This window comes from Neodiprion fabricii, chromosome 2 (assembly GCF_021155785.1).
Source record: "Neodiprion fabricii isolate iyNeoFabr1 chromosome 2, iyNeoFabr1.1, whole genome shotgun sequence".
NCBI lineage: Eukaryota > Metazoa > Arthropoda > Insecta > Hymenoptera > Diprionidae > Neodiprion > Neodiprion fabricii.
Window position 1 is genome coordinate 23,688,037 of NC_060240.1, and position 11,812 is coordinate 23,699,848.

The following is an 11,812-nucleotide window of genomic DNA, read 5'->3' on the forward strand; positions in this document are numbered from 1 at the left end:
GTTGCATTGATTATTCACTCGTTACTAATAAGTCGAATTTTTTTATTGTGATATATTCGTATAAGATACGATTCATTTAAAAATACAGTACGGTATACAAGTTTTGTTTCGCATTTTTTTGTACATAAATATTGACAATGGAGCATATAGTTTAATAATAATAATAATAATAATAATAATATAATGATGATACAGCACAATATAATACTTTGTTTTTATATTAAATAATATGATATAGCTATAACAAAAATATTGTGCTTGTTTTGTATTATCAACAATCGTAATAACAATGTGAATAGAACAAAGGTACTAAGTATGTAATTTATCTACTGCGGGAATGTGCATAAAACACCGTGTTTTCATTCTTCAACATAGATTATAATAATTAATAACATAATAATAATTAATAACATAATAATAATAATATGAATTAATATTTCAATTAACTATGATGAACAGACTTCATACTCTGTGCATTACATATACATGCATACCTATATGATATACTTGTGGAAAAGGCACATCGTATTTCAGGGAATATGTTCAAGAGCTTTTCTTGATAGCTGTTGATTCCATTTTCATGCTTTCTTTTTTCAATCAGTCAGTTCCGTTCATCGTAGGCTGCGGAGGTGCTTGGTCTTTCGATTTTCTACGAACCACTTGCCTCTGGTGCTCATATTCAAAGTCTTCTTCACTCAATTTCAGTCTATGAATCTGTATTGGAGTGAAATATGGATATCATATACTAACAATAAGTGTTCTTTCCATTCCGAATGAATTTTTACTTGTAAGAAACTCATTTCATTACCCTATTTGTGAGTGTCTCTAAAGGTGACACTGCCACTTCAGGACAATCGATTAAAATCTATGTAGAGATGTAGTGCTCTTTTATTGCTAATTTCTTGCCAAAATTTTGACTTTCTTGCATCAGTCGTTTTAGCAGAATGGATGGCGATACTAGGTTGAAAAAAATTGGCATTAACATGAGTAAAAAATGAAAATGAAAATAAAATAAAAATGGTATGTTTAGCTACTATTTAGTTGCTTGAATTTCACGAAGAAATACATGTGAAATTATCAACTCCCAGCTTGGATAACTACCCCTGGTGTAGTGAAAATATGAAATTACACAATATTCTTTATGTGAGCAATATCGCGATCGGTATTTACTTTTAGAATTAGTTGCTTTGTCAAAATCGATGGCATGAGTTCGTAACTCACCTGACGTTGGCCGAAAGCCACCCCTAGTATGATAAACATACGAAATTACGCGAAATATCTTTTGTTCCGTATTTTTATCACACTAGTAATGGTTTTCGGCCAAATGCACGCAAGTAACAAAATCACGCAGTAGTTTTACAGAGTAACTAATTCTAGAAGTAAATACTGATCGCGTAATTGCTGAAACGGATCTGTATACTGGCCAAGCTGCAGCCCAAAGGTTAAGCAACTAATTAGCAATTAAATATACCATTTTTATTTTATTTTTATCTTCATTTTTTATTTGTGACGGTGCTAGCTTTTTTCAACCTAACATCGCCATTGAATTTGTCAAAATGGCTAGAGTGACAAAGTCGGAATTTTGGTAACAAAAAAGCACTGAGTCTCTACAAAGATTTTAATCGATAGTGCTCAAGTGGCCATGCCTTTAATGACATAATCTGCGGAATAGTGTCAAAATGTTACCTGATTCACGAGCATCTCCTCCTCCATGAGCTGGTGAGGAGGATTCCTCAATTGTTGAAGAGTTTCATACATGGTTGGACAGTGTTTGGTGAGAGTCGAGCGGCCCAGACAACCCTTGAGCAAAACTAGTCCAACTTTGAAGATAATCTTTACTCCTTCGCAAAGAAACATGTCCCAAACACGCAAAATGCTCTCCCAGGGTAATGTTCGCGTATAAACGCATAGAAACCATTCAGTCATGTACAAAATTGGCTCCATCTTCTGTTTCTTCTGTAATAACAAGCGACAAGCATCCATGAGAATTTCGCAGTTTACAACCAGAAAAACGGAAAAACCAGGATTATAACTAATGTGTGTAACAAATATCTGACTGACCAAATGTTTGTAAGCAACTGGAGACACCCTCTTTAGAAGTGCAAACAAAATGTCTCCGTCACGCTGCAGTGTTTCCATGCCTTGACTGTAGTAACCCACTAAATACTTGTCGCAGACCGCGACGAGACACCAAAAGGCCTGTACAGCGGGCATATGCATGAGTAAAAATGCTGCGATGGGTGCCTGAGCTTGACAGTAGCCGACTTTGCTGTTGAGAATGGAGTAGGCCTTGAGAACTTGGAACAATTCTTGTTGGCCAGGTGCATTCTCAACAAACATTTCATGCTGAGGAAACTGCCGGTGAAGATCCTTCCGTATATCTTCAATGTACTTTGGATCTCCAGGTCTGGCAATCAGCTCTGCATATAAGTGCGGGTTTTCATCCATCAGCAGTTTTCCTCCGCAGAGGTAGAGCCATGCACGTGGCCTCACAGATGGTGGTATTCCCTTCCGACATCTCTCTCTGACTTTGCGATAGTTTGCTGACATAAAGTTGTTCCATTTTCCCAACATTCGTAGCCATTTTCGCTCCCTTCGAAGTATTACCTCTGGCGGCACAATCTGTCTTCTGTTCGAAAAATAATAATCAGTAGTTATTAGGCAGTTATTGAATATCTGATGATATACACTTCACATTTCGATTTACAAGGCTATAGAAGGAAGTAAAGGTTCAAGTTCTGAGCAGATTTTTGAACAGGATGTCCAGTGATATCAGAATAAATAATTCCCGTATAATTTCCGTATATTTCTGATTATTTTTTTCAAATATGTTTTCTCCCGTATATTCGTATATAATGATTTCTATGGCGCTTGTGTGTTGTCATGATATGATTAACACTGAACACCATCATATTCTCTATACTCCAACCAATCTACATTTTGACTTTTATATGTTTCTACTTTCTATGTTTTAAAAATTTTTAAATTACAGCGATATTCCGAAGAAATATTAATTTATAAATTCGTTTTTCTGCAGGTGAATGTAGAAACAGCAATTTAATTGCAAATTCCCAGTTGCTGCGGAAAATTCCTGTATAATTCTTGTCTTTTCAAGGCACTTTAATTCCTGGCTTTCCAAGAATTCCCGGTTGCTATACAACCTGTTAAAAGACTGTTTATTGCTTGCTTTGAAAAATAAATGCAAAATATTTGACACCACTGGAGAAATTCTGTGATAAGTGTAAAAAAGAATAATCAATTAAATTTAAGTAAACGTGTTCGGTTAGTGTCTTTTTCCTTCAAAATGAATATTTGAAGGAAAAATTATACTTTAAACGATTTTTTGCAAATAAAAAATGATCACAGTGAGAAGCCAAATTCTATAAGATATAAATTTACATCACAGGGCAGTTTTTTCTAGGATACAGCGAGAATTTATTGTCCGTATCAATATCACAACTGGTAATTTGATCATCTAGCTTGAGGATAAGTTTCACCAGGATATGAAAAAAGTAAGTCTGAGGAGAACTCTGTGAGATGGATCATAAGCCACCTTTATTTACTGTATGAAGTGGCGGTTATCGGGATTAATCATTCTTTTTATGCAATATTGAACTAACAATCAGTTTATCTTATCCTGTTTCGTAATAGGGACTTCCCCCACTCTCAATCATGTAAGCATCGTAATAATAACCAAACTTATGTCAGCATAACAAGAATATTTCCACCAATTTTAATATTAACAAAATTAGTGGTAAGAGGAGAATGAAATTGATTGAATTTTTGCGGATTATTGAGTGTCAATCTTACGGTTCAGGACTATACTGCGCTCCTCCCAGAAAGCCATGCCTGTCAGGTACAGTTGAAATAACAGATCCAGACTGGAAGATGCTGCTCGCTTCGGACCCCGAGTCTCCGTTTAGGTCCTCCTCATTTTCCCGTGATCCCGAGGCAGCCATAGCATCTTTTTAGCCTGAATATAAATGGCTGGATATAAAAAAAGCGAAAGTAGTAAGCCTAGTGAATGATGAAACAAATTATTCATGCTCGCAAAAGAACTTTCCAATATCTAGCAAACTGATATTCAAGGTCTACCGCTGCTCTTATCGAACATTGAAATTCAAATTCGTCTGCTCGATATTAACACCATATAATATTCAATTTCAAGACTCCACAGAAAAGCAGAAAGGATTCAGCTCTACAACATTTGTTGCTGTTATGACGAGTCACGGAGTTCGTTCATAAAAGACGAACATGCGGATATAAGACCGAATTTAAGTATGCAGCAAAAAATGGGGGAATGAAAACACCTTATTTCGTTGCAGCTGATGAATGTAGGTGGTGCAACCTGCAGCTATCACAGATTAAGTACCTTATCACGGATGATAATAAACATAGGCAAGAAATCAATTAACGATATTTAACTCGGTTGAAGAACTGCTAGGAAATCACGCAATTCACCAAATAAATAACCGTTTCCACATCACAGACATTAATGTAGATGGACAAAGCAAAGGAACCGCCTTAATTTGACAGTCGCCGTCGTGTTTGTGCGTACGGATCCGCTGTATTTACCAACACCGAACACGCGTATGCGAACGATTTTTATTTTTCCCCGTTTTCCGCCTCTTACTTTCTGCTTCATCACCGTTAATAAATTAAAAATATTGAATATACTTGCCCCGTCGGTGATTTTCACTAAAATCATTCACATTTGCAGAAACACGCGAACATCACAGCACAATGCGATATAACTTTTCATCGCTGACTAGACGAGTTGCGAATTTATTACCTACGGTCTAAGTTATTACCAGGGTTGCGTTGAATTAACCTGAAAATTTATTATTCGTAAATGTTTTTTGCTTGGTTAGTATTGTGATGCTTAAATTCGACGTGTGTGCGAACTTGGGAATTTAACTCGACGATGATGTCACGGTGTAATTTATTATTTATACAATTATTTTATCGATTGAATTCTTGAAATCGAATCGACATAAGTTCGCGGTTAGATTGTCACTCGAGAAGTAGACGGGAAATTTTTTATCTTCACACAATACCGAATGCACGGGTAATTTTAACATGGTCGATTATAACGATCATACAATGGATTGTAACGCAAATTCCAATGACGGTATGAGTATGACGATAAGCTGCTGTAATACGTGGTCGAAGTATATTGTGGAAATTTATTACTTACACCGGCTAGCTACTGGAATTTCGTCGTAGATCTAAAACTTAATCTTACCGACCGAGTAACTTTTGTATGGCCTGCACACACTTCTCGATTATCAGATCTCACTGCGATGGCGATAAAAAAATTACTCGGTCAAAAAAAGTAATATAAAATTACTTATTTAAGTAATTCTCTTATGTTTTACTTGTCTCACAATTTTTTTTCTCGAGAGTTATTGGCAGATAATTAACATCCACCCACTTGACACATTGTATAATTGAAAACAACAATTATGATTTTATTTTCACTTTATCTTTGGACAAATTTTTTTTTATCCCTCGTCCAAATTTTTTCATTCGTATTTGAGAAGAATTTTCTCAAAAGAATAATATTAGATTATAACTTTCACAGAAAAAGACGTACAAATGTCCGTATATTTACATTATTAATAATAGCATTAATAATAATCGTAGGATTATGACCACAACGAAAAGAACCAAGTAATTGTAAAAATTATTCCTTAATTTTATTGTACCACTGTTACGTACAAACTAGTTTAAAATAAGTCTACAATAGTCGGTAAAAAATAGTTACTACCTAGAACGCGATTAGCTCTATTTTACGAATTAAAAAACAGGCTCTAGCAAGCATCAGATAATAATATACCCTTTGACAGTACGTAAAAAGTGATAATTACTTTTACTGTTTATTAAATGAAGTGGTAGGCGTATTATTACAATGACGGATAAGTCAATATTGAAAAGAAATATCAGTTGACATGTGACTGGGGAATTGACATTACAATCAATTTTATCGCTAGGCAGACTTTCAAGTTTGGTTCATTGATCTCATAACGACTGTTATTCGAAAAGTATGTATTTATGTATGTATGTAACGCAATTTTAAAATCACCCATTTGAACAGACCTTCCGGAATATATTGGATTTGTACAAACTTTGTGACCGATTACGTAAATTGGGTGTAATGCGGAGAGTGAAAGTTTAAAATCACATTAACATTCCATTTAAATGCTTCAAATTTAGATACAGCATGATCCTGTCTGATCGAATTCACAATCAATATATTTTCACGTAGATATTCTTAATATAATGCATTTATTATTCAATATCAAATCCTATAACAATGGACATTGAATCATAGATTTTGGACCAAAAGCATCCCTCGCTGTAAATTGTAAACTCACAATAACTTCACAAGCACATGTGCTTTTGCAGATGAATGGGCCGTAGAGACTGCATTAAACGTTCGCAGAAGATAAGAAACCATTCAAAAATATCCAACAATGTTATGTGCACCAATTGTGGTAAACGCGTATGAAAGACCATTAATATCTGTGTAATGGAAATCAATGTGAACAAACCGAATAACATAAGCTAAGATATCAACAATTTAAGATAAAGTTTTATAATTAGAACGTTAAAAAACATAAAACTGAGTTTTTTTTAATCCGATTCTAATGTTTATGGCATTATTTTTTCATCATAGAGATTTCTAAATAACCTAGAAAAAATGTTACTTCAAGTAATCCTCAGAGTGAATAAAAGTATTTTTATATAAGTACGATATAACAGATGTTTGTCAACAGTTACATTTGTGTATTGTAAGTGTATACTAGAATGTGAAATTTCTGGAATGTTTTTCACACAATTTGTGGAATTTTGGACAGCTAGTACAATGAGCACAAACACATTAGAATTCGATGAAAAACATCAGAGTAAATTGATTGAAACACTATATTTATGCAACCTTTTCACTTCATCAACCTTATTGACGACTTTAGTGTGTGTGATCCGAATTTGCTAATAATCATTTCTATTACGTAGTAGGGATGTTGTTTTATTTGCGTTTGCTATCATTGGTGCAAACAATATTGCACATTTTTGAACGAGTTTTTCTCTTCGACTGACTTTTGACTTAAGCATTAAGGCTCATTGATCCGAAAACAAACGTATAATCGTTTCCTTTCGCAAGATTTAACGACATTTTGGCTACAAAATGGAAAAACCCTTTACGGACAGGACAAATTTGATACAACAAATGCCAAGATTTGTTTAAAACGGTGAAATCCAATGCGGAATAACACGGTGAACTAGAAATCGCAAGATTGGTAAATCTGCTCGGAAATACATTACTTCATATTGGTTTAATTAAGACTATTTTTCTTCCACTTAGATGCTGTTTACAATTAAACTTTGACCGTGTCATCGTACTAAGCCGATGCATTCAAAATTAGTACAATTTCAGCCAACGTAAAGATACGAACTGACTCCGAGTCGAGGTTTAACTGCAGTGCAGCACGTTGCTTGCCAAATAAGTCAATCTCACAGAAAGTAATCAGCTTGAGGCTTCTTGCTCGGAATTCCTCGACTCTCTTGCGGTGCTGCTTCAAATATGGTAAAATCTCTTTGGAGGTGTTCATTCAGTTCTAATATCGCTGCTACGTTACCACATCTGTATGAAGTAAGAATGCAGCATTTAAAATTGATCAGTATTGAAATAAAAAAATTCCATCTGTCTGTCTATTAGAGTATCGGGTTCAGTGTGGTATTACTGTTGCACTTTTGTGTCGATAAAATCTCGACAATCAGGAAAATGATTGAAATGTGTCTTTTGGCATTACGCTACGTTTCAGATATTTTCAAGGTAGTAGACTATGAAGCTGATTGTAAGGTCAAAGGTTTGAAGTGGTAAGGTGATATCAGACAACAAAAATTGAATACCTGTCATCAGAAGCTTCTATGAAATATAAGATTTATCTCTGAGAAAATATTTTTAAAACGCATTCCCAATATTTTGATACTCTTGATTGAATACTGTTGTTAAATTGTATAGAAGGGTATTACAGTGACTCAATGGTTAATTATATAAGAAGAAAAATTACCTGTAGCAATAGTTTGGCGCTGACCAAACCGTAAGGACTGTTTCATTAAAATGCCACTTGTACCCTTCCATGACTAATTGATGGGCTCGACAAATCATGTCTATGTCATTAGCAGAGTTGAACTGTGCAACAACGTCGCTACCAAACAAATATCCAGCGCCTCGAGGAGAAACGCCCCATCCTTGCGTATCCTCAGGATCTGACCAGAGCAAATCACACATTGGACCGTCGTGTGGTACCTGAAATTATTGTGAACGAATTGAATTGAATTCGTGGTGGTGACAAAATCTCAAGGTAGTTCGTCAGCCATAAATGAATACTTTTCATCAATTTTATTGCAAAATAATTGTATTCAGAGTATTTATGCAGATATTATATACATATGGTGAGAAAATCTCTTCAAAAATACAAAAGTAGAAAATACTGACATGATAAACAAAAGCTTAAATATCGATGCGTTGTTTCGAGTTACTTCAAAATCGGTTAAAAACTTAGTAGATTCGCTCGATTTCACTCGATGATGGCTCATTTTATTCAGGAGACTAATTCCTACAAATTAACTAAAACATTTTTTTCACCTGACGCAATCCGTGAATATCTAATTTAACGACATGAGGAAAAAAGAAAATTTATTTCAGTGACTTTGTAGAAAATGGTCTTCCGAATAAAATGAGCTTTGGTGGAATGAGATTGAATGAAGCTACTAGATTTTCAACCATTTTCAAATTAATTGAAATAAACCATCAATATGTAACCTGTACTTTATAGGTGATTGCAGTATTTTCTATTCTCGTTTTTTCAAAGAGCTCTTCTTAGCTCTGAATATAGTAATTTGATAAATGCTCAATAAATAATTATTTTGTAATAAAATTGATGAAAAAGTAGATTTGTGGCTAACCATCTTCCTTAACTTTTATATTTTTTTAATTGTCGAATTTGCATTGACGCTAATTTTTAGATAAAGCATAATCCGTATTAAACAACATACCTCTTGTTTCCTATCTATTGTTCTAATTTGGTCCAGTGTTTGAATACTAGGCGAAAGACCACCGTGAACGCAGAATATCTTTCCATCGATTATTGCCGACAGGGACAGGTAATCAAATATCTCTGTGCAGTATCGCCACACTGTTATGCTTCCATACTTGCGCAAGCATTCGTCATAGAAACCATAAACCTGCGTTATCTGTCTCGATTCATGATTACCACGGATCAGGGTTATTCTGTCGGGATAGCGAACCTGCAAACATTGTTATTCACGATTTGAAAATAAAAAGAGTCATAATTGTGTACACTGGATAACTTTCGTTAAATTTTTAACTCTGATATTTCGCTTAACATATTTATTATATCATTTATTTAATACTTATTTTTAGTAGTTTTTAATGTATAGTGTGTAATCAATATAGCTGAAGTTTCTTGTAAGAATACCATCGTACTTTTAAAGCAAGAAGAAGCAAGAATGTTTCAACACTGTAAAATCCCCTGTCAACAAAATCGCCCATGAAAAGGTAGTTCGTTTCAGGAACATCGCCACCCACTTTGAACAACTCTTTTAGATCATAAAATTGTCCGTGTATATCACCGCAAACCTAAAAAATATAAATTTATGGTTAATCTTGTTGGAATGAATTGCTAACCAATTCAAAAGATTAAAAGAAAAAGTAAAACTTTGTATTCATCAACAAAAAATTTGTTAATTTGTGAATAATCTGCCTGAGACATTTTTTTGAAGCAATTTTTAGACTGGGAAGTAGATCCTGGAGAACGATAGGTTTTTAGGAGTTGGAATTACAGAAAAGTCTAGGATTGACTTTCAATAGGCAAAATCGTTTTGATGTTCTTCAGCCTATTGATAAAAAATTTTGCAAAATGTGGAAAATTTAAATGATAAGAAGAAGGTACATGCCAAATTCTATGAAAATCAGGATTAATATCAATTATAGGAATTACGAACTCTTGCAAAGTGTATGACATCTCCATTTTGTAACTGTAATTCATGAAATATTAGAATTTTCTGGCGATTTTTTCCTTAAAGGTTAACAATTGTATAATGAAAAAAATTAAGTCATCAAACGAACAGCTAATATTGGCTGGGTTTGAGAGAAAACAGTGGATTTTTATATTTACTGCAAGGGAACCCGTGAAATTAGTGTTCTTAACTCCTCAGAAGAGAAAAGAAACGTTGAGTGTTCTGTGTAGAATTTGAGGACCAATATGCAGCCTACAATTGTGTTCTTAATTCTGCCATCAATATTTAGGTGAAATACATTTTGAGAATCGTACGGCTAATAGAATCTTGTTGTAGTAATGTGGTCTTCACTTTAAAAAATAAATTAATGAAATTTCAAACAGATTTCTGATACACTTCACGCATTTATAGTGACTTTGGAATTCATCGAATATTGGCACATTTACGGGTTCAACGACCAACTTACAGTAACGGGTGAGTCGACTCGCTGCACATTACTTTCTTCGATCAGGATTTCCCTAGCTTTAGCACAGAGAGCCTTAACTTCGGCTTCTTTGATAATCTCGCATTTTTTCAGCTGTTCAATTTGCCGATCCAAATCACTGGAATCGGACATTGCTCCGTTAGTTTACTGCTCCTAAACTGTAAACATATAAAAATACAAATAAAATGTTATATAGACATTTTTACTTTGTTGAAATTTCTGGTTTATAAAAGATCAAACTTTGCATACTCTAAAGGCAGCTAATGATGCAATCTAACCTGAAATATTGAACGCGGTGTTCCAAGTTCAGTTAAATTGTTGAATAATCATGACGGGCCAGTTTAGGCAGATATGTTTGGGTTAGGTAAATTGTGAGGCAGATTGAGGTTTTTGGTCTGAAAACGACCTGAGGTAAAGCACTATGATTACATCGAATGCAAAAGCAGGTTAGTCAAGGAAGATATGAACGGACACAAGTCGCGTAAAGATATCGAGCGATTTTTGAAACAGCAATAAGATTAGGTAAATAATGAAATAGAAGGATGTTTCACAGTACGAGTGAAATAGCAGCCAAGATACGGTAAGAGCATTTCGTTAAAAAAACTGAGTTTCTAAGTGAAAATAGTTTATAAATCTACTAATTACGATGGATATACGAGAACCTGCGTGTTTAGTGTAATATCGGAGCAAAACACGGAGAAATAAAAGCACTAAGTGCCAAGCATGCAGCTCATGGACAGACTGTAAAATACTAATTCCCTTACCGTCTAGATGAGGAACGGATTATTTTTCGACGAGACTCTAATCACTCGAAGAAGCTGGCTTTTCTCACCGTAATCTCCTGCCGGTCTCCATTTATTTCCGACAATGCATTGCGTGGTGCGCGCGTCGTTCGTTGCAGGGAGACTAGAGTAAAGGAGTGGACACAGCGTGCTTCAGAAATGAACACGAAATCCCGGCCTAAAACGGCGGCGCTGCGATCAAAAGGATCGTAGTCATATATATGTGTATTTAGATCAGACACACTGTTACTACTTATTTTCTAACCTCAATGTGGCAAAATCGTGCAATGTTTATGTTTACATGTGTAAAGCTTTTTGTTATTAATGTGCAGTGTTAATTATTTTATTATGTTTATTAAAATGGGTGTATCAAATTTCGTTGAATAAAAATAAGCTGAAACATTAGGAACCTGTAATTTATCATTTTCGCGCAATGAATCGAGAGAAGCTCAGGACAATTTTGTCCCGTTATTTTATGAAAAAAAAGTTTTGACATTTC

The 11,812-nt window shown here is 34.5% G+C and overlaps 2 protein-coding genes across 4 annotated transcripts; both read right to left on the bottom strand.

The window, feature by feature from the left end:
* Nucleotides 1-250: 250 nt before the first annotated feature.
* Nucleotides 251-5,541, bottom strand: LOC124175836 (TBC1 domain family member whacked). Of its 3 annotated transcripts, XM_046556424.1 has the most exons (6): nt 5,198-5,541; nt 4,682-4,831; nt 3,811-3,973; nt 2,062-2,629; nt 1,687-1,956; nt 251-714 (listed from the first exon to the last, which is right to left on the bottom strand). In XM_046556424.1, the coding sequence occupies exons 3-6, from the start codon at nt 3,957-3,959 to the stop codon at nt 598-600; spliced, it is 1,104 nt and encodes a 367-aa protein (XP_046412380.1). In that variant the 5' UTR covers nt 3,960-3,973; nt 4,682-4,831; nt 5,198-5,541; the 3' UTR covers nt 251-597. The 3 variants fall into 3 exon arrangements, with proteins under 3 accessions (XP_046412380.1, XP_046412381.1, XP_046412382.1); XM_046556425.1 differs by lacking the exon at nt 4,682-4,831; XM_046556426.1 differs by lacking the exons at nt 4,682-4,831; nt 5,198-5,541 and adding an exon at nt 4,311-4,631.
* Nucleotides 5,542-5,866: 325 nt separating this feature from the next.
* On the bottom strand, nt 5,867-11,446 carry LOC124175839 (serine/threonine-protein phosphatase 4 catalytic subunit). Its single transcript, XM_046556430.1, has 6 exons — nt 11,296-11,446; nt 10,514-10,689; nt 9,515-9,667; nt 9,064-9,315; nt 8,076-8,314; nt 5,867-7,645 (listed from the first exon to the last, which is right to left on the bottom strand). The coding sequence occupies exons 2-6, from the start codon at nt 10,661-10,663 to the stop codon at nt 7,516-7,518; spliced, it is 924 nt and encodes a 307-aa protein (XP_046412386.1). The 5' UTR covers nt 10,664-10,689; nt 11,296-11,446; the 3' UTR covers nt 5,867-7,515.
* Between the last annotated feature and the right edge of the window lie 366 nt (nt 11,447-11,812).